Here is a 24,132-nt window from a genome sequence, read left to right as displayed (position 1 = left end):
TATATTTATATCTTTACAGAGCAAGAGAAGCACAGTCAGTTTAAAAATGCAACTGCCTGGATATACAATAACCCAAATTCAAGAGAAGAATCCCAGCAATCCTAAAAGGCATCTCCGATCTGAAATTAATTGGGAAAACTGAAATGCACTCCTTTTTCCAAAATTTATGCAATCCTCCAATGTGGGTCACAAGCACTATAGAAGACTGACCAGTCTCAAATCTGTATTTCATATTAACAGTTTTACCTTGAGTTACACAAGAGACTGTTACTAGATGAAATACTAGATTCTGATGCACAGCGGCGACGAGGTTCAACTTTTCTTCCTGGAGTATCATCTAATGCTCTCTCTTTACTTTCATCTCCAAAACCATTTGATAGACCTGCAGCACAACACAAAAAATAAACTGCATCAAACTGGAAATCACACCATTTTCAATAACAACATTTTGTATTCAGTCAATGTATCATTATTGTTTTGTTCTTCAAGTATTTTGGTGTGATGAAAAAGAACATGAATATTAACAAAATATGCAATTTCAAGGAAGTATTATAAATAGAAAGTTCCTGATGTCCAGATTTTAAAGACAGGATGAACCTTTAGGTAAGGTACAAAAAATAAGCAAGCAAAGATTGTAATATGGGAAATACTAAATGGAGTTTCAAATCAGTCTTTGCAATAATGTTTCCAACTATTAAAACAATCACGCCGCAAAAGCTAAGGAGAAAAAACCCAAGAAAATAAAATGCTACAAATCAGGCAGATTACCAAGTCAACAAAAGGCTTATTTGAATGCAATGCTATAATCATTAAAATCCTTTTCAAACACTGCAAGTACAGGCTGGTATGGATTTCTTCATGACACTATCTAATTCTTCCTGGTAGTCCTTCTATTTTAATAAAGTCAGACTGACTGACACGATGATGACTGTTTTCTGTCCCCAATAATCAATAATATATATGGTACTGTTTTCAATTAGCTTTCCCCTAACACAAGTTTATATACATCAAAGGACATTTTAATTTCATACTTCTAATGGAAACACTAAAAAGGCTTTTATATTGCAATCTACTTATTTATGAGTTTTTGCCAATCCTACTCTGGGTTTGGTATACAAATAGTATAGTCCTTATTAAGCCATTTCTATACTTGATTAAAGAGGCAATGAAAAGTTTTATGACAGCATTCTGAAGACTTTCCAGGGTGTGTGGGAGTGTGTGCAGAGATGCAGACATTAGGACTAACAAGGAAAGAATCCAACAGAGACTCTAGAATGCCATCAGAAATGTACTCAACTAAAGGCAACAGTACCAGCCTGCAGTCAGCTACTGCAAACTGTAGGCTACAAAGAAAACAAACTTTTAAAACAAATTCAATTCTGAGCATGCTGCTCACAACACAAGGAAGAGCTACCTATCCCAGCCACCTTTACCACTACCAAAACCTGAATCATGATCATTGTAATTCAGACACAGTCAAACTAGGTAATGCAACTTCACATTCCCCTGCACAGAGCACTGTACTATAAAACAATCATGGCAAAACTCCCTTTGCTAATTCTTCCAGTCTGTTTGCTATGAAGACCTCTGCACAGGAGGCTGATCATTAAGAAACTTGAGCTTAGCAAGTTACTTTGTACAATCCAGTAATTTTTCAAGCATTTCCATACAATGACTTATGGGGTGTTTCCCCTCCACCCCAGGAGACCTTCCATTTGGATTATCAACACAATATAGAATTTTAAGAGAAAAAGGGGCATATTTACTCAAGGTTCTGCAAGATTTACATATAAGCATTCTCTTTTACTGTCATTTAGTTTACATTGTAAATATTTATTCAAGAGTGTTTGTTTTGTAACTCCTATATTTGCTTTTGATTTCCTACAAAAGCAAAATTATAAAGGCAGCATTGCCCTGAATGTCAAGCACCAAGCCATTAATCGGTGGTACTGATTAATCCCACTCTCAGCAACTTGATAAAAATATCTGCAGATTCAGGAGGAGTTGAGTCCTAGACTGTGCTGGAACAGAGTATGCCTTATGAAAAAGTATATAGGGGAATTTAAGTTATCACAGTGCATTTCACACAGCATTTGAAATGAAAAAATAAATAAAAAATAAAAAAAACCCCATTCAGCAAAGGACATCTCCTATGTCTTGGCAAAAACTATTTTTCATTCTTCAATATCCTGTCAGATTTATCTTTCAAGTGAGGTGTATAAACTGTTTTGTTTTCATCCTGCCACAAGCTTGAGACATATTACTCAAGTTATTGCTCAGGCATCTAGCTAATGTGAAGCAGCTATCATCAGAAACAAGTCAGATCACAGACTGAATTTTAAATAGGAAGACATCAAGTAATGATTGCTGCTAGAACAAGGGCACAGTTCAGGTTCCCAATGGACTGTGAAAGTGCAAAGTAGTACCTGTATTATAAAGAGCACACGTGCAAAACATTTAACCATATATAAGCCAAATGTAACTTGGATGCTTATCTCTGCATACACTGGTTTTGTGTGTAGATGCAGGACAAAAAGGCTTCATATTTTTATTATTTCATTATGACTCTACTGTCACCAAAATGGACAGTCCCTGGCAATGGCATCTTCTCACTGTCAACAAGTCAGCACCAAGAAATATGTGGTCATAGTAAGGAGTCAGTTTTCAGCAATGCACTGGACAAAGCAACCATGCGAGTGCCTGATTGTGGAAGTTAAGAAACAAGGGTTACAACAGAAACATGCAACTATAGCAATGGAGACAGCTCTCTGAGGTGGCAGCCTTATTTTGGTTTAAATATAAGGTGTGAGTTTAATGAGTCATTTAATTCACTTCAGATTACAGTAAAAAATGTTTTATCAATCTGTAGAATGGTTACTAACAGTGATGTCCTGGTTTCTGCTGGGATAGAGTAAATTTTTTTTCTGAGTAGCTGGTACAGTAATGTTTTAATTTGAGCACTGATAACACTCAAATGTTTGAGTTGATGAGTAGTGCTGATGATAAGGACTTTTCAGTGTCTCATGCTCTGCCAGTGAGTAGGTGGACAGGAAGCTGGGAGGAAGCATGGCCAGACAGCTGATCTAAGCTGGCCAAAAGGATATTCCATACCATGGAGTGCCATGCCCCATAGATAAACTGATGGGAGTTGGCTGGGAGAGGCTGATCACTGCTGGGACTGAACAACGCTTAGTGGGTGCTATGCAACAGTACTGTACATCACTTGTTTCTCTTGGGTTTTACTCCTTTCTCCTATTACCATAACTATCATATTTTACTTTGCTTCAATTATTAAACTCTTATCTCAACCCAGAGGTTTTGCCTTTTACTGATTGTCATCCTCATCCCACTGTGGAGAGGGAGGAGTGGGGAAGTGAGAGAATGATTGGGTGGTATTTGGTTGCAACTGGGGTTAAACTATGGTAAGGGGGGGAAAAAAAGCCCACAACATTTTTGACAAAAAAGGAATAATAATGATGTGCAAAAGAATTTAGAGCTTCCCAATCATATTTCTCTCTTGCTTGTGGAAGTATGAAAAACAATGAACATTCAAGCTATCAGCAGGAGTAATTTTCCTGAGCAAAAAAAGCCCCAAATGACAGGAGCTTACACAATCCATGAGACTCCAGTTTATATAGTTCACATTTCAGAAGTTATAAGGAATAGGCATTATTTTAAGAAAGGAAAACCTCAAGACTTATTTAAACAAAACACCCTCATATCTAGTCATAGATAAAGCAGTTTACAAGTGACCTTGCAACTTTACTGAAAAAAATCAAGGCAATAAAATGTAAGTGCTTTATGGTAGTAGGACTGATGTGCAAAAAAAGATCAGATATACTACACAAGTGAGGTCCTGTTATTACAAAACTATTTTCTGCCATGAATCATGAAACACCCAATGTCCTGCAGCTTCTAGAGTAAGTCAAATTAAAGAACTCCATTTGCTTTAAGGAACTTACATTTTATTGAAACAGTAGATATAACTAAGAAGGCCAAGTAAAGACAATCCCATGAGATCTAATTCATCCTGTTTGCAACTTTCCAAAACCTCATGATTTCTCTGGATCAAATGAGACTTCTCTACAGTCATAGAGTGAAATTTTATGTCAGGTACTAAACTTCTTACATATATTGCCTCACCAAGACCACTGAATGATCCCCTTCTTCCTTCCAAAAATCCTAAAGATCAAACTAAAAACCTTTCATTAATCCTTCATTTCCTTTATTTTTCCCCTCTGCTCTTAGGTTTCTTCAAACAAGCAGTCCACTCTCAAGAGGCAGAACTTTTTTCAATTAAAAAGGGAATGAAGTCTGCTATCAGTCTTAAATGCAGAATTACTGCCATTTCTAATCTTCAGCACCATTTCAATTTACATGGAAAATTTACCGCCTTGACAATCACAGTATAAAGCAACTACTTTGAAAATAAAGAAAGAAATGCTAACTAAGAAGAAAAAAAGTAAGGCAAAGATGCTCAGCCTGATGCTTTTCCACAGCTCTCTAACTGCACTGAAAACTGTATTTATCAGGCAAAACTTAAACTTTTTCTTAACAGTACCAGTTTGTTCTTAAGCTACAAGCAAGCCAGTAGAATGTTCTTGCCCATACTAAAATAATGGAAGCAGGAAAAGGTAATTTCCAAAAGAGAGCAGAAGCATGGAAAATATTGTAGAGGAACAAAGCTCTGTATAGTCCAAAGAGCAGCACAGAAAGTCCACAAATGTACAAAATGCTGCCCCAGAATACTGAATTGTACATTTCAGATTGTAATTACATCTTAACAGTTCTGCTGAAACAAAAAGAAAGAAGCAGAACTTATAAAAAATTATTCTAAAGCAATTAAAACAGTACTATAAGTAGCTTGATGCAAAACCAAGCACATCCAAATGTAAGATGAAGTACTCTCCTAAAACTAGGGCTAAAGGGCTGAGATTCAACCACTTAAAAAAACTGGAAGTATTAAAAAAATCACTGCACACAGTGCACCAGCACTTCTATAACACTGTTTAGTCTAATTTTCAGTCACAACTTGTGCACTTACCCACAACCAGTGATGCTACTCTTCATTAATATATATATATATATATATATATATATATATATAGTAGTGGAAAATGTGTGTTTTATTAAAAAAAAACCAAAACAAAACAACTTTTTTTTCTTGGTAAGTTTCACTTCTCCAAGGAAGGTAAGAGTTTTTTGGGGGGAGGGAAGAGGATGCAGATGCAGCATTCTTAGCTAATCTGCTCTCACAGAACATGTTCTGGGAATAAGAATGCTGGGACTGGTAAAACTCTGCGACCAATCTGTGTCACATATACTACAACACGTACAACTTTGTAACTTACGGAAATGGGGCAATATATTGAATGAAGAGCATAGTTTCATATATGTCAAAGACTTCCTCCAACAGTGTTCATTTCTATTTGTTTTTTTGTTTTAAGGATGGCTGGTGTCTCCAACATGATCCAAATTAATTACTTCAAATGTAATTGTCTTTCTGCGTTCCAAAATGATCATTTTAATTGAATTCCATTCCATGTTGAGGATAATAGAAAATAATTAGGATCCAAAGAGATAAATACCCAGCATGATATTAGTTAATATGAGAACCTGGAAGACAGTGAAAAAGCCATTAAGTCTCTCTGAAAGGAAACAGAGCTTTCAAATAAATAAGCCATCCTTACAGCAGTGTCCAGAGACAGTGAGAATGACACAAGGGTCCCACATATTCTATCACTAAAAACTAAGGTTTCTAAAGGGACAATCTAAGTAAGTCTCACTTTGATTAAGGCCTCTTTCTTGAAAAAGAAAATACTGAAAGTCATTGAAAACACAGAATACAACCTCCACAAGTATGATATGCATCAAGAACACAGTTTAGAAATATATCTAAAAATACCTCCAGTAGGAGTAAGAAAGGGGATGTCATCGATTTAGGGGGGTTTATATAGAGAGATAAGCACACTAAGAATAACAGAATACTTGAAGGCAATAAATCATCAAAAGTTACTGTATTCTTAAAAATGCAAACCTCGGAAGTGGGCAGATTGCAGAAGCAGGAAGGCATCCATTAAGTTCTTTTTCCAAAAGTAAGAGCCTAAGACTCTAAGAGTAACTCTTTAAAATGTTGCTTCAAACAGTAACTTCTAGAGTGCAGCAGGAGTATTAAACACAATTCTTCTTTTCTGAATACACAATGAATATCAGAGGACATCAAAGCTTCCAGTGCTTAAAACAGTCTTCAGTATGCAGACAAAATGGAAGCCAGTTACTCCAAGACTACAAAGCCTGATGTGAAGAATCCCCTTGGAAATAAAACTTTGAGAACTTGCTTAAAACCTGGTCATGGTTAAAGACAGCAAAGGCAGCTCAATGTGAGCCCATGATGTGGTACCTACACACTAAACAGCAGCACCTTTCAAGATCCTAACCAGAAATTATTAACCTTTTAAGGCTTAAGTGACACAGAGCAAATACATTTTGGTGGCTCAATGAATGGCCTGTTTGATGGGTTCCAAAAGAATGGCAAAGAATTATTTTTGTGACTACTACTTTTCTTCAAATCTGAGAATAAGAAGTGTCTCTGGCAAATCAGATGAGACTGATACAACAGTAAAATCTTACACAACAGAAAGGAAAATTAATCCACATTTAATAACTACAGCTTCCATAAGATAAGGATCATACATGGCTCTGCACTACAACAGGATCTCTGTACTGCAGGATGATTATTCAAGGCATTTTAAAATATGCAAGTGGGAGGCAACCTTAGTGGAGGAGTTTGAAAACACTACAGAAAACTCTTAATCAAAAATAGAGCATACCAGAAGAAACATTTCTCAAAAAAACAAAATTTATAACTCCTAAGACAATATCAGCTTTTCTTGTGGTACAGTCTGATGAAGCAGCAGAGTAGAAAATGTCATTAAAAAGTGCACACACAAAATCTGAAAAATTCAAAACTAACATTACAAACTGAAGTCCTGAATCAGCTTTGGTTTATATAATTTATGACATGTAAAACAGATGATTGTAAAATATAAACTGTAAGTGCCTGACTCACATACAGACCAATGGTATGTCATTCAGTATTCAAGAAATTACTATAGAAAGTCAATGATATTTAGGATCATTTACTTCTAATTACCTTGGCAAAAATTACTTAAGAGGATTTAAGATGAGAATCTATTTTCCAAATATTTTTTACTGATTTATGCCCAAACAGTTAAGATCCTTAAGAAAAATAACAAATTTTGTAAGTATTTTCCATTTGAAGCTGTTTACTTTCTCACCTACAAAATCCTGATTTAAATTAAATAACCTTTAGAGATTTCTTAAAGACTTAAATCAATAAATATTATTTTAATTTGCAATGTATATAATGACAAATAATGATAATTATTTATCAATATACTGTATGAAAATCCTAGTGCCTAGAAGTCTTTCAGAGCAGCCCAGCAGGACCTATACCTAACAAAGCTAAGCTGAGCTCTTCCTGAATGGAACTAACTTTTGGAAATTACTATCTATAGGGATTTACACAGAGCTTTTATCAAAACAGTTTTTTCTTCATTGAAAGTAAAGGCTTCCCTGTAATCGTGAGAACACAATTTTTGGGTATAGTGTCCAAAGAAAAGAAAACAGATGGACAAAGAACTCCAGAACTCTCCTATTTAAGCAGGTCCAGCAATTCTATTCTATTAAAAAGAAATAATTTAGCATTTATTTGCTTTCTACAGCTATTTAGGAAAACTGGTTCATAATTTGTTCCTTCTTTTAGGATAGGGAACAGAAAATGAAACTGAAGTTGCTACTTGAAAGATCAAGGCAGAGATCTACCACTCCTGAGATGACATACAGGATACCACAGTAAACTGTAAATCTTTGAATTACTTCAGTAAGTTACACAGCTGCATTCCCAGTCTTCATTTTCCAGGCCTTTTTTACCTTGAGAGGTACTTCATGCAGGGAGATTAAAACTTCATGTGATTCAGTGTAAAAGATCCAGTGCTTTACAGCCTCCTTCTATGATAGCTTGCAGAGTACCTGAGGAAGTGCATGACCTGAGTCCTTTGAGACTGAAACATCATACTAAAAAATTATTCCAGTCTAGCAAAAATTAAGAGTGCTTGCTCTCCTAAGATTATCTTCCTGACTTCATTGACAGGAGCTGGAAAGACCAAATGATATGTTTCACTGCTCATGCAGCCAACCTGACAGTGCTTGAAGCATTGTCAAATGAACATAATCAAGAGCTGTTAAACACCAGCCCATCTTTGCTATTTTTAAGCAAAACTGAACAAAAGAATTAAAATAAGGCTGACTTACATGTTCATGTCTTTGTGTCTAAGCAGATGAATCTATAGTTGTTTTTTTTTCCCCTCAGACTAAAAGTACTTTTATCTTCAACACAGAATTTTTTTAGAGAACTCAAGAGTTAACCACGCTTATCAGCTGAAGGTTAGCTCTTAAAATCTGCTTTTGTCTCAATCTTTTTCTGATGCCATGCTGTTAGGAAATAATTTCTGAGCATTATTACTGCTTTGGAGGGAAAGAAAAAAGTCAAGGAAGACTACAGAATAAAAGGAAGGAGAAGAGAAAATGAAATCAAAGTAGGAGCATTACTACATTAGGACAGCATGGCCTGCCAAAGTGACAGCATGACCAATGACCACTGTTTTGCCAGCAGAAAAACAAAACAACTTTGCTTCCATTATATCCATTTTTGAGTATTACATGTTTCTTTGTATGGGATATCTTCTTCCCACAAACACTTCCCCTGTGCCTGCCAAAGAAATTACATCTGGGTATTACAACGAGAAACATAGGGGAGAGCTATTCAATTAAAACTATCCTCAAAGACTGGACAGCATGTATGATACCGTGGACAAGTACATGCTACCATCATTAATCTTTATAGAGGACATTGCTCTGTGCATGCAAATACATAATCCAATCCGTTCTCACTGAGTGGGAAAAGGGAAAAAAAAAATCACAAATCCACACACAAGCCTTCTCCGAGAGACATTACTCTGCAGTCAGTTATACTGTGCAAACCATCCCATTCTCTCCACTCACAGCAGAAAGGGCTGTGACAGTTGTTGTGCCTGCCAGGTTCAGTGCCTGAACTACTGCCAGAGCCAGTGCATTAACCTTTTCTATTGTCCACCTCTTAAATCCCATCTGTGGGTCAGTAAGTGGGGCTTGGATAACCTTTAAAGGCCCCTTCCAACCCAAACTATTCTATGATGTTCCAAACAGGTCAGCTGACGATCCATTGTACGTCTGTCTGATAAGAGGGGACTTCACCAAATCTAAGCCTGTGAATTGGAAGGCAGATTATCTATACTCAGCCCTCAGCAATGTGGCAAGTGTCTTCTTAAATAAATTAGGAACACACAAAAAGTATAGTGTGAATCTCCAAATTCACTGACTTTTAGAATATTTTCAATAAATCCCACAGTTCTGTTTACCATCTGCACCACACAGAAAAAAATAGTCTTAAATGTCACAGATGAAGCACATAGGGGACTATGACATTTAATTTTTTAGAAAGACAAACTTGGGCCAAGAAATGAGCTAAGTATTTTCAAAAGAAAAAAAAAAAAAGATAAAAAATTAAAAAGCAGTACCAGAATACAGTAAAAGGCTCCACAATTCTTAACAGCATCAAGAAAAACAGAAGGGCTTCTAGAAATATTTGTTTATTATTACAGAAGACTTGGTTATAAACATCTTAGAAAACACAGCAATTGTATGTTGGGTGCTAATAACTAAGATCTTAAAGATAACCCAAAACACATCACTTTCAAAGAAATTAACATGTTTAAGACCCAAGCAAAATTTCCAGGATACTAATGTATAATATATGTTATGCATGCACACACCTCACAAGCCTTGAAAAAAGCATCAAGTTGCCATTTATCCATGTGTTCATCAACCCCCAACATTCTCAACTATGCTGCTCAAAATTCCCCCTATTTTAATAAAATAAATCAAGAAATAGCAAAAGGATTTTTCATAGTCAGGCAGTTAATACTATGATTAATTGTATTTAATAAAACCAGAAGGAACATTCATTTCCTTAAAAACCACCACAAGTGTTGATTGGCATAAAATAGTTTTCTACCCTGTCTCTTTGCCTTATGCACTTATTTTATTCTATGTATATTACAAAATCATTCTCTATCTCTCGGAATGTTCCCAGATATTAAATAGGCAGAAATTTTCATAGGGCTGGCAGAACCCCTGTCTAAAGTTTGAGTGGGCCAAAAAGAAATTAAGAAATGAAGCAGGGTTCTTTTTTATTTTCCCCCTAATTTCTCTCCTTTATTTGTCTTCTTTTTTTAGCAAATGGTCCTACATTTCCCAGTGGCCTATCAACATACTAGAAAACCAATTAACCAAACTGATCCTGACAACTCAATGTTGTCAGACTCCTGCAGTCCCCAAGTCTCTACACAGACAAATTTAACAATCTAGGGAATAATGCCTTTTAGGTCTCCACAATCTCCTCACAATCTCCAATACTTTGTTTGCAAATGCACCTTAAAATGTTTTATTTTTCCAAACCTCCTGCAGTCAGACAGCTAAAGTTCTTGGACACCACTAAATAAATACTATATAAAAATAATAAAATATAAATATAAATATAAATAATAATAACAATAACAATAATAATAATAAATCAAATTATTAAATTTCAAATCAGACTTCACATGAAACAATCACTATGCATTTAAATACAACAAATCAGGACTACTGATCTGTCAATAGATTTAATCAAAGTATTGCATTTGATTAATGAATATCAATTACCTATATACACACACACACACATATATATATATACACGTACTATCACTCCTGTCTATGCTAACTAGAAATTACACCAATTTGTTTTGCTTTTTTTTCACTGAGGAATCTTCATTTTAGTTTTTTTAATTTACTTTGAGGACATAAGTTTCTTAGATATACTTGTTTTACTTTTAGTTCCTCCATTTAGTGAATGGTACCTGAATGCTGTACATATGAAGCCTGCCTGTTAACCAAATTGGTCTGTGATCCAGATATTCATTAGAAACCAAGGAATTAAAAAAATAAACTGTGTTCCATTTCACTCCAGATGAAATGTCTACCCTTATCATATCAAATTAAGTAATAGCAGTCCTCACTACAATATTGAATTCTATCAAATGCAAATGGCATCATACACAGGTTACTTGCCATCATTTTGTAGTAGTTGTGAAGAAAGAAAGTCAGCCCAACATTTACTAATAGATTTAATAAGGAATCTTTGTTGTATACTGATAGCTGTATGTGAAGTATGTATTAAGCAATGACAAATTCCCCCACTCTGCTTTTTACTGCGTGAATATTCTACTTAAATGATCCATATTCTAAATACTTGTTTACATGTGTTTCAGTATGTTGAGAAAATCTCTGTAGCTGGAAGCAAAATTATGAAATAAATTATATACTTCACTGAAATTTTCTACCACTGCATTTGGACCAAAAATAATAAAAACACAACGTACTGCACTATAATAAATGCTATCTGAAATCTTGATTCTATGCTAAGTTACAGTGGTTGTTTTAGGTTGCTTATTTTAAATAGTTTCTAATTAAAATAAAGAGTACTGTAACAGTAACTGTGAATTATTAACCTAAATTTAAAAAAGTTTAGAGATGATTAATAAAACCAAGTACACAGGCAAATATTATCTTATCATAATCTAGTCTTTTATAATGTTAGAAAAGGTTTCTTAAAATAATAATTTGTTCCATCTGCTATCTTATTTATACACAACTGATACAGGCAAATTTTTAATGGTCAATAAAATCTACCTTCTATCCATTAATCAGTTTATTTTTTCTCTGATATAATAGCTACACAAAGTATGTCCCTGAAAAAAAGGATTAATCTTTATAATTAAAGAGCAAGGTAAGTATACCATAGATATTTTGAAAAGGACATTGAACTTGTCACAATTAAGACTGACACACCCAACCTTCAAGAATCATATGTCACTTTGATGTCACCAAAATTTTCTAAGTAAACCAACACTCTTCTTTTGGAAGTTGTTGCTAGATAGCATGAGAAGCAAACCCAAAATACACCAAGCATGTATAGGAAATTTTCAAGCACATCTCCACTATGCAGCTGTCAGTTTCTACACAGCAACTACAAAGACAGATGTATTCTGTAATAATGCCCTAGGAGAGCACTAGGAAATTTAAATTTAAGATTACACTACACTCCTGCTTCATATATTTTAAAGATTCACATATGAAAGGTCAGAGTATTGAAATGAACTGCTTTCAGTCCTCCCTGAAGGTTAACTCACGTTGTTCAATAGTCCTCTATTTCTGAAAAAGAGCTGGCATTTCAGCAATGTTGTGTATGAAATCAACAGCATGAGGGACACCATACTTACAAAGGAGTGTGTGAGTCGATCTGACAAGTGTCTTTCTTTACAATAAAAAAAACATCAACCCCAAATGTAAATCAAGACAGCACAATAAAAGCAGTCTATAATAATAATGAAACCAAGTAGGTGTGATTTTACTCAACTAAATAAACTTCAGAGTCTTCCTTTGAACTTCATCATGTAAAAATACAGGAATTACAAGAAAGAGAGAAGCACTGAAGAGACTGAAGACTAAGGGACAGAAACAAGACATCCCTAAATAATGCCAAGAACCCCCATACTATCTATGGATAGGTAAGAAAGAAAAAAAATCTGACTGTGCAGCTCTTGACCACTTAAAATTTTCAATGTTTTGCATATTGAGCAAAGTTCTTTTTTATATTTTTTTCTGTATTCAATAAAATCAAGGATAGTCAATATTCACACCATTCAAAGAAAACTGTGCAACAATAATTTTCAACTGCAGGGATTTCCCATAAAGCTGCTAACTCATATCAATACACACAAGAAGCCTGTTGCATGCCTTTTCCTGTGATTGGATGGCTTTGGAAGGAAAAGCTCTGCTGGACTCTACTGAATAAAAACATTTTTACCTGCAGCATGAGATTAAATTTTGTAAAAAATAACCAAATAGAAAGAATGTATTGCTGCATACATCACACTAATGCATTTTAATCGGAACACAGTCATCTGCACAAATCAATACCAGCTGCATAAACAAAAAAATCTCAACTGTTTTTAAATCTTGGCAAATATCTGACATTTGTGCTGGTTTCCTGCTGAACTGTAGCTCAGGATAGCTGCCAACTGCAAATTGCTTAAATTAGTGTGGAGACACAAATTTGAAAATAACACGAAGAATAAAATTTCCTATGTGAAAGCAAAATGTTTGGTTGCAAAGAAGAAAGTAATCAAAGGAATAAGATCTGATAAACTGCCACATCTGTATGAACCATATATGCTTAAAACACAAGATTAAGAATAACTAGAACATTTTCAGGTGACCATTAATTGGCTAAACTGTTTCAATTCATTCTTCTTGAACAAGTACAAATTCTAACTGTAAATACCCTCCAAGTATTAGTTCTATACATTTTTAATGATCTTTATACCTTTACTGGCTTAAGAAGAGACTACATAATTTTGTTTTATAATAACAGTAGAAAAACTTCTAAACTTCTGGATTTTATTCCTGTAACCGGGTTGTAAGTTTTGAAGATATTCAAAATCATATTTGCTTTACATATTCCTAAAGAAAATCAGCTGAATTTAAATGTATTCAGAAATCTGGTGGACTTTGGCTTTGTTGCTGCCTTCTTTTTCCATTTAAGTTAGTTTTCTTACAAAATAAAAACCCTTTACCTCCTCCAAAGAAAAAAAATCACAATGTTTAATATAAAAAATTTCAAGGTATTAGTGCTAATTCCTGGTATGATCTAGCACAAAATGATTCACTGTGTGTGATAAAATGCAATCTATATACAGGCACATAATGAAATCATCTAGATTATAAACTGGCAAATTAGGATATTTGCAAACTAAAGCTTTTTATATTATTAGTAAGGATTAACTCGTTTGCATTATCATACTGCATTCACTTGGTACTTAATTCAGAATTAAAGTACCAGATCAAATCTGCCTGGTCTTTCCAAGCTGCTAGGAAAATTAATGGAAGTTGGGGCTTTCCAAACAAAACACCAAAAATACAAATGCAAAAACAAGTCACCTCACTATATTTTATGTAACATTTTCTCATGCTATGATTACAGCATTAGAATCATTAGTGTCCTCGCCTGATCATTCAAAAATAACCCAGCCAACCAAGCAATTTTTAAAAGTGCACCACCCCACACCCCAAAAAATCCTGTTATTCAAAACAAAAAAATTCCCACTGAACAAAAAAGAAACAACTCTTCCATTCAAAGAAGCAGAATCCCCACATGATGTTTTCATACCTGGATAAGGGGACCCAACATGACAATGAAACAGAATATTTATGTCAATGGTAATATAAAAGTCATAGCAATGGCCATGGATGACATAAAGAAACTATCCATAAGTAATTTTCTCATGCTGCTTTTCTTCCTCAAAGGTTTTGTATGAACTTCTCAAATAAATAGAACTATTGTGTGCTAAGAGAAGATATAAATAATGTCTTGAGCTGCTCTGCACTAATGTATCAAGATAACATTTTCTTTAAAATATCTTTTAGAGAAGTCTCATTAAGGGCATAATCTTACCTTTAGTTCTACTTAAAGTGTACAGACTAAAGAAAAAGAATCACATGAAGTGTCACTATATGTTGGGATTTTAACACTTCCATAGAATACATGGATATACAAAGAGCCCCACACACAGCCAGCAGTTTCATAATGTAACAATATGCTTGGAGTAACACTCAGCAAAATGAAAACACACATGGCACAAGTATTTTTCGTGCTCCTGCTTACAAGCCTTCTAGTTTTGGCAACATATGTCAAGTTTCCATGTAATTCAACAGGGAATTTTCTAAAGAGGAGCCGATTCATCTTTCCTACAGGTATCACATACACCCATTTGTGTAATTTTAAAAACTACAGCAACCCAAACTTGGTTCAGTAAGTCTAATTGTCAAGGGCCAACTCAAAAATGAATAATAATTTTCTGAACTATAACTACTCAACTGTGAGGACAACTGTGAGGACTGTTTCAAGTGCTAAAATCTGAAGATTAACAATCACATGTATGTAAAAATACGTAACTTTCCAGATGCACCCATTCAAATAAGTTTTGTAAACATTTACCTGTATCCAAGCGCTTTACAGGGGACTCATCATCAACCTCAGAATCTCCACATGCACTCCTTGATCTTTTCCTTGGGTGCAGAAGTGTCTCCAACCTTGGAAGGACTACAGACAAAAAGGTTTTGGTCCCTAGCTGTGGAGAAGTTGGCTGGGTTTCAGTGTTCTTTGCAGACTTTTGGGGGCTTATACTTTTCGATTTGCAGAAGAGAATGGATGTACGTCTGTTTACATCAGTTGATGACTCAGCTACAGCAGAAACAGTCGACTCATTGAGATTACTGTCAAGTAAGTGTTCTGGAGTGTGTCCATTTATTTCTTTCTGAATGGAAGTGCTATATAATTCATTATCAAATTTTACTCTTTTGTAAAGCTTACTCTGCTCTGGATTGAGTTCTACTGGTTTGAGGGTTGGTGGTTCTGAATTAGTCTCCAAGTTTGAAGGAAGAGGTAATGCATCTGATGGTTCAAGTTTAGGGGGAGATTTATCTCCTGAAAAAATTATAAATAGAGTGTGATTTTTGAAAACCTGTAGTTATAAAGTCTATTATAAAACTCACTATAAATGTGCAGCCCACCAAATAAATTGTTGTCTGGAAACAAAGCATAACATTTTAAAACCAAAACTTGTCTAGCAACAATCTGTCCTAGTTAGTAGTTCCTACTTTTATACTGGAAATGTAACAGGGGTAGAAAAGAAGATGTATATAGTTGGTGTTAACAATTTATACCTGGATAAGTACTTTCTTCCTTTCATGCAGTTATGTTAGTTTCATTAACTAAAAACTAGAAAATCTATTTTTTCATTATTAAGTTGGGGTGGCGGATGATTATCTGTTAAATGCAATTATACTGCCATTCAAGTTAATTTTTTGATAACATACATTTTTATCTATTTCACTTCATCAACATTCACCTTACCTGCCTATGAAAAATTTTTATCAGCTAACCAATAAAAAAAAGTAACCTGTTCTAATTGAGTGAACTAAAATGTGTTACAAGATCTACACAAGGGCATGATTTATAAAGCTTCTTTACAGTTGTGACCAGAAATTTTATCTATTAAAAAGTAATAAAAATAGGGGAAGAAAAACCCAACACCCCCAAAATCTTGCAGATTGATTAGCCACTAGTTGACAAATAACACATTTAATAATGTAGATTTGATATGAGAAATCAGAAAAAACACCCTCTACTGTTTCTCTCCAGGCCCCTTCCCCCCCACATTTTAATTTTTTTTTAGTATGATTATGTCCCAGTCAATTCCACTAAATCCATGCTGGGAAAGACAATAGAGATATGACAGGGAGTGCATAAAAGTAGTTCCAGTTTTTCATCACAAGTGATGGGAAAAAAATAAACATTCTAGTACTGCAATACAAATAGAAATCTCTAATACAAATAGAAGGATGTCCCAACCTATAATTATAAACTCAAAAACACGTTACAATCTTTCTAGCATCCAGAAGAATCTTTCAAAATATAAGAAACACTTATTGTAGAGTAACTGTATAACACTAATGTACTATTTATGTCATCACACAAGTATTTACACTTAGTTAAATTTTGAGTGCCACCTAAAGAAAGGTGTGAAACCCACATCTGTTTAAACTCTCTATTTGCAGTTTATTTTGTTTGGCTTTGGTCCAGCAATGTTTACTTGGAAATCAATAATTTCTAAGTGCAGAAAAATCCTTACCCCATTGTTTAAGGTTTAATTAAACAACAGCATAGTTCATATTTAAAAAACCTGTTTTTAAAATACCACATGATTGTGCTTACATCATTTGAAGGCACACAGGCATTAGAGTCAGTAACTAATAGTTCAGGAAGACTGTAGAATGAAATGTACAGTCAGATAAGCACATTTAAACTACCAGCCATTAAAAAAATCCTGTACTTCAGAATCTCCAAGGTGACTTCCTTTGTGAACAAATTCTGATTTTCTAACAACTAATTAAAAAATATTCGCAGAAAAATTGAAGAACATAAAACCACCTGAGAATTATTTAGAAATAAAAACTAAATTTCATGGGGTTATTCTGGTACTGCATTTTTCACATTATCAAAGACTGGAAACAGAATTGCAAGGGGGTAATTCACAGCACTATCAAAGTCAGCTCCTATAGAGATCCTGGGCACAGGACTTTAATATTTTTCTTATCTTTTTTGGGAAATTTGTTTTCTTTACTCCTCTATGTAACTTCCATTTGAGAACTGAAATTTGAACTAATTGTTACTCTCCACTAGATCAGAACCATTACAGCCAACCCTGGATCGTGTCCCTCATCATCATGTTTTAATTAAAAAGTAAATATACAAAAACCACTGCTGCTCACTTTGGACTACTTTTTTCATAAAAAATAACTGAAGTTAAAAAGGCTGTGGCAAAAAAATGTTAAGCTACAAATTTTTAAAAATTGTGGATTCATTAGGTGCCAAAAACTCCACATTCCTAAAGAACTATATTTTATACCATCATCAATTGAAGATTAAAAAAATACCCAAATTTTAAAAAAACTCAAACCATTAAACATTTTGAGAATACTTAAAAGCCTCAGAACAAGATAATGTGCTGATTCATGTATGCTTTTTCTACCAATGCTCAAATCTCCAGCAAGTTCTATGTATAGAATTAAACACTAAGCTGCTGTTTGAATGGCAGTTAAGGACAATCATTTTAATGACTTCACCTTTCTAAATTTTTGATAGCATCAAGCCATAACAAACAGACTATTTTATTAATTGCCATGCTTCCACTTTCCCTTGAGCTCTTTCCTCCTCCTATTCAATGCACTTATTCAAAAATGAAACACACCTCTAACTGTCCTAAGGAAAAAGTTTAGTTTCTTAAAGCTAATCATGAAACAATGTCAATAGAATTCTTATTTGAGTGACAGATTTTCTTTGCACCATTTAAAATGAGCAATATAAATCTCAGAAACTCATTTAAAAGCTAAAAATGCAAATATGGTATTTAATTAAAATATTAACTCAGTCCTTCCTGCACACTGCTCTCAGTGAAATCAATGACAATTAGCCAAGTTCTGAGACAAGTGTTTTGAGGAGGAAGTGAAGCAAAGGGGAAGAGCTGGGCAGATATGGCTGACTTGATTCTACTACATGAAATTTGTTAAGACTTACCAATAGCTTGCTTTATTTAAAATAGATAAATAAATAAGCAAATAACCCCAAAGACTACCTACCCTCCTCCCTAGAGTCTGGAGTAGAGAATAAAAACCTAGGCTAAAAACCTAGTACAACAGCCTGAGTCTTCCTTACCATTGACCTAGGCTGACATGATCACTAATACATATTTTGACATTTAAGTCCATTTCCAAAAGTGCAAAAGTATTTTCCACTCAGGCATTTCCAACTGCTTTGTGTACAAGATTATTTGCACTTTCATTTTTTAACACTCAAGTTTTTAAAGCCTACCATGAAAAAGAATGGAGGAAAGTTTTTTAGGGTCATTCTACTCTTAAAATATTTATTGTGATTAAGCAGCTATTTTCATATTTTAAAACTACTCTTTTAATTTCAAAATCAGTATTTTAAATTTAATTAATGTTAATTTATCAAATTCTTTAATTCACACTATTACTTACATCACAGCACCTGACTGAAGCAATTCAGAACATTACTCATTTAAACCTGGTTTACAATCTTACCTTCTTCTTCTCCGTCTTGTTCTAATGCTGCACTTTCTTCTTCAAAACTTCCAATACCTGATTCTATTTGAGGAGCTTGGTTGTGTTGCTGACTCAGTTTGTTGCGAATAATGCTGATTTCTTTCTTTAACAGCTTTGCTCTTTTGCTCCTTGAACCACTGGATTTCATTGCACAGGTAAGATCTAGTTTTTCTAGCAGCTCTCTCAGCTGTTCTTCCAAGGACATATGTGCTCTGTTTGCAGGATTCAGTAACCTATCCACTGAAGTCAAAACACGTACAATTGAAAACATGTTAGCATTTCCCAGAATTTCTCCCAGAACAGTAATACCAACAGGAGAAAAAAACCCTTGAATTTGCATGCCAAAATAAAAAAAATACTGTAAAAAACCCATTTAAAGTCAGAAATACTGAAATTAATTCCTACTATATATTTACTATTTTTCTTAATCAGCATTTTGCTCAAAAAAACTAAGAAGTAGAGCAAAGAAGTAAAAAGTCAGAAAAAGGTTATAAAAGAAATGTGCTAATTATTTTCCTCACTTCCAAACCCTAGAAAACTCACGTGTATGTAAAAAAAAAAATTAATTCCTAGTACACAAACATGCTCAATTTTTCATGTAGGTTATTTAGGAATGTGCTGATTTTTATGAACACTGGCATCCATTTTCCATGCCTTACAAGCATATACAATCGTGTAAGAAAGCACACAACTTAAAAACCTTTTCCATGTAAATTGTTCAATTAGGCTCTCATACTGCCAAAATCAGAATCCAGACAGCACGAATGTCTAATGACAGATCTGGCAGAATAGAAACACCAGACTCTTCCAAGCAATGCTTTTAATGGGAGTAGGGAATCTAGTTAGCAAACTGAACAGCAACAATCCTGAACGTCTGTATGGAACATACAGACTATGTGCAATGAAAAATGCAACTTTCAAAAAGAATTGAAAAACATCTTACCATCTTCCCAAGAGAAAGGCTGGGGTGACTCGAGTTTAGGCCGTTCTGCTAAGTGCATTCCAGTTTCATTGTTATAACCAATTCCTTCAGCATCTCGCCTGGCCTGCCTGAGAACTACACCTCCTTGATCTCTTAACCGCACTGCAGCTCGATAAAATATTGTGTCTTTTGCATTGTATTTCATACAGTTATCTATGATCAGATTGAAGTCTTCCTCAAACTCAGTGAGGTTTTTGTAGCCTTGAGCTTCTAACCGTTTTCGCATGGTAGAGAAATCCATAGGATGCTTGATATGATCCAAATAGTCTGGAACCTTTGAAGAAATATTTAAAACACAAATGGGCAAAATGGTCTTATACCAGACAAAGTAGCATTAGTTACTAACTGATCCACTTTCTAAGTGTATTTAAAAATGTAACTTGGAATTGCACATCTTGATATTGCAAACATTTGCATGCCAACACAAGTTTATGTATTACAATATTCTGCATCTCAAGTAACAAGTCCGAGCTCTACTAAGAGATGCTGAGACTACTTTTTCTTGGGAATTGTGCAGTTTTATGTACTCCTACTTCCAGGCAACTAGTGATAGGACAAGGAAAAATGGAAAAAGTTGTGCCAGGGGAAGTTCAGGTTGGATACTAGGAAAAATTTCTACACTGAAAGGGTGGTTTAGAATTGAACAGGCTCCCCAGGGAAGGAGTGCAGTCGACATCCATGGAACTGCTCAAAACAAACAGGTACTCTGCAATATGGTTTAGTCGGCATGGTGGTACTGGGTCAAAGACTGGACTTGGTGATCTTGGCAATCTTTTTCAACCTTAGTGATTATACACATAATAAACAGATGTGTATGCAGTGTATGTACACACACACACATATACTCTGTCTAGTTTCACCTTCAAGTAAGAACATAGTCTTACTGAGAAGTATAAGTATGTACCCAAGATTCCATACACGCATTTCCCAAAAACTACTTTGGTATATAAACATAAAAACACTTTCATAGCAGTAAATCACAATTCATACTGTTAATTATCAGAATAGAAATTAAAAGGTAACACTGCTTCTAACTCTGCATGTAATGAATTGTTTCTTGTATTTAAGTGCCACCAAGCCACATCATGCAAACATCAGGAAACAGAGCTGTAAGCATACCTCTTTAAGGTTCACTGGCTGAGCAAATATACGAGCAGAATCCTTTTCCTGCAGCTGATCCAGAACCGATCGCAGGAGCACAGTGAAGGGAATAAGCTGAAGTTCCATAGTAACCTGCTCAATCTTGACCTAAAGAAGTAAGAGTCATCCAACTGAGCATTTTTCATTAATACAATGCATTAATGTTGTTTAGCAGCAATAATAGAGTATTTTAGACAAGATATAAAATATAAATACAATTAAGTAAATGAGTTCAGTACTACTTCCAATACCATCAGCTGTCATTTATCTGATATAGGTTGAAAAGCTAATGATTTTATAAGAAAAAAACAAAACAAAAAAGCAAAAAAAAAAAAGCAAAAAAAACCAAACCCCAAAAAACAAACAAAAAACAAACAAACAAAAAAACCCCCCAAAAAAACAACATTCTCATTCCTCCAACTCCAGCTTCCCAGAACTTGAATTTGTATTTTATATGTAAGAACTTTGTTCCACTTTTAAATGTTTTCTTTTTAAATATGTTACTTAATAACAGCTTCACAATTCACCAACAATGTGAAAATAGTAAAATGTAAAGGTAACATTTCAAATCAAATTTCAGTTGCACTGCTATGTTTGAAACGTGAAGAGAATCCAATTTACAGACTACATAAGACAAAGTAATTGGAAAGACAATGTTCTATATAAATTCCAAGAAAATTACAGAAAACAGAATCAACATCTTCAAATACTTTAACATGCTGCAGAATTTTTTTTAATTTTTGTCACTGTTTCAATTCCTCTGTAGCTTAGTTAACAGGCAGTTTAAAGAGCTATCAGCAATGACAAAGTCTTGCTATAGCTAAAGTAAATTCTTAACAAAAAGATTAAAGGTGTGTGTACATATATGTAATAAAAATATGTAAATAAAGTATAAGCAAACACACATATGTAAAATACATGCATATAAATGATAATACATGTCTAAGTAAAGCAAGTGATAAGTGAATTCACATGAATGATGCATAGAGTTTCAGAAGGACAAATTATATTAGCTTGCAATGAATGTTCACAGTTTGCAAAAGTGAAAATGAAATCACTTTTACAAATAATGATCATTAAAAACTAAGTGCAAACATTCTGCATTCACAGTTTTCATTTAAGAATTTATCTTTCTGTATTATCACTTCTTCAAATCTCTTCTCCTGGCAATGTTAACTGAAGAATATTGTAGGACTTCAGATGCAGTTTTTATTTTTGCTATTTTTTTTGTGAGAGAAGGTTAAGAAGAGTGCTATTAAGTATATAGACAAGTATTGAGAAAACCTGAATAGATCGAATCTTCTACAGCTCTTCAGAAATCAACTGTTTTTCCAAGTCTAAGAGAATGTCTTGCTAAATAATTTCTCTATACCGAAGCACACAGCATGGGCAACAAACAGAAGGAGCTGGAGGTCACAGTCTTGGTAGAGAGCTATGCCCTAATTTCCATTACTGAAATTTGGTGGGACAAATCCCATGACTGGAGTGTGACTATGGATGGCTACAAGCTGGTCAGAAAGGCCAAAAGCATACCAAGGGGCAGTGGGGTTACCCTCTACATTGAGAAATGAATATATTGTGAAGAGTTGTCTCAAGAAAAGCAACGAGCAGGTTGAAAGGTTAGACACCAAGATGAGATAAGGAACCCTGTGGTTGGTATTTACTTCAGATCTATGGCAGCCTATTGACAAAGCCTTCTTGCTCCAGCTACAGACAGGTATTGCTTTTGCAGGCTCTTGTCCTGCTGGGGATTTCAACCACTCTGACATCTGGAAAAGTAGCATGACAAGCTGTAGGAGACTCCTGGAGTAGATTATGGATAACTTCACAAGGCAAAGCTTCCATGTGGGACACAAGGAGATGATTCAGGACAGCCAGCACAGTCTTTCCAAGGGCAAGTCCTGCCTAATGAACCTAGTGGCTAACCAACCTCGTGGTCTTTAATGCTGGAATAACTCTATCAGCAGACAAGGGAAGATGTCATCTATCTGGATTTCTCTAAGGCCTATGGTCCCCAACAACATCCTCTCTAAACTGAAGAGAGATGGATTCAGTAGTTACTGTTCCATAGATAAGGAATTGGCTGGATGGCTGCATCCAGAGAGCAGTGATCAATGGCTTGTACTCTGGATGGAGATCAGCAATGAGTCGTGCCCCTCAAGGGTCTGCACTGGAACCAGTAGTATTTAGTATTTTCACCAATGACGTAAGACCAAAGGATCAAGTGCACCCTCAACCGATCTGCAGATGACACCAAGACAAATTGTGTAGTGACACCAGAAGGACAGGATCCCATCCAGACCTGGACAAGCTCAAGAAGTGGGCCCCATGGGAACCTCATGGGGTTCAACAAGGTCAAGGTCCAGTTCCTCCTGCACCTGGGTTATGCTAGCCCCAGGTACCAATACCAGCTGAGGGATGAATTGCTCCAGCCCTGTCAAGAACTTGAGAGTACTGGTGCATGAAAACCTCAATACAAGCTGACAGTGTGTGCTTGCAGCCCAGAAAGTCAATTGTGTCCAGGGCTGTATGGAAAGAAGTGTGGCCACCAGGTCAAGGGAGGTGATTCTGTCTCTCTACTCTGGCCTTGTTTGGCCCCACCTGCACTGCTGCATCCAGCTCTGCAGCATAAGGTCATAAAGCTGTTGTAGTGAGTCCAGAGGAGGGCCACAGATATGATCAGACTGCAGCTCTCTTCGGAAGAAAGGCTGAGAGAAATGGGGTTGCTCACCCTGGAGAAGAGAGGGCCTAAGTGAGAGTATTGCAGCCTCTCAGTTCTTAAGGGGGATTTATAAGATGGGGACTAACTGATTAGTAGGGCCTGTAGTGACAGGACAAAAGGTAACAATTTTAAACTAAAAGAGGGTAGATTTACAATATACATAAGGAAGAAATTTTTTACAATAAGGGTGAAGCACTGGAACAACAGATTGCCCAGAGAGGTGGTAGATGCCTTATTCCTGGAAAATTTAAAAGCTATGTTGGATGGGGCTTTGAACAACCTGATCTAGTTGAAGATGTCCCAGTTCATTGAAGAGGGGTAGGACTACATGATCCTTAATATTCCTTTCAACCCAAACCATTCTATGATTCCATGAAAA

The 24,132-nt window shown here is 35.1% G+C and overlaps 1 protein-coding gene and 1 long non-coding RNA gene across 7 annotated transcripts in view; both read right to left on the bottom strand.

The window, feature by feature from the left end:
• BRD1 (bromodomain containing 1) overlaps positions 1–24,132 on the bottom strand; it is a 57,390-nt gene that overhangs the window by 9,905 nt on the left and 23,353 nt on the right. For 3 of the 6 annotated variants that reach the window (XM_079304924.1, XM_079304923.1, XM_079304928.1), the window contains 5 exons: positions 21,011–21,139; positions 19,853–20,165; positions 18,889–19,149; positions 15,221–15,709; positions 247–382 (listed from right to left, as the gene is read on the bottom strand). In XM_079304924.1, coding sequence (XP_079161050.1) covers positions 247–382; positions 15,221–15,709; positions 18,889–19,149; positions 19,853–20,165; positions 21,011–21,139 — 1,328 coding nt within the window. Of the gene's footprint in view, positions 1–246; positions 383–5,404; positions 5,617–15,220; positions 15,710–18,888; positions 19,150–19,852; positions 20,166–21,010; positions 21,140–24,132 lie in introns of those variants that run through there. The other 3 variants (XM_079304925.1, XM_079304927.1, XM_079304926.1) reach the window with 3 other exon arrangements.
• LOC306801675 lies at positions 10,956–13,623 on the bottom strand. Its single transcript, XR_013774155.1, has 2 exons — positions 12,773–13,623; positions 10,956–12,721 (listed from the first exon to the last, which is right to left on the bottom strand). It is a non-coding gene; the product is annotated as an uncharacterized lncRNA (long non-coding RNA).

Source organism: Erithacus rubecula, assembly GCF_903797595.1.
Source record: "Erithacus rubecula genome assembly, chromosome: 4".
Lineage (NCBI taxonomy): Eukaryota > Metazoa > Chordata > Aves > Passeriformes > Muscicapidae > Erithacus > Erithacus rubecula.
The sequence above is the reverse complement of the archived record's forward strand: the minus strand, read 5'-3'. Positions and strand labels throughout refer to the sequence as shown.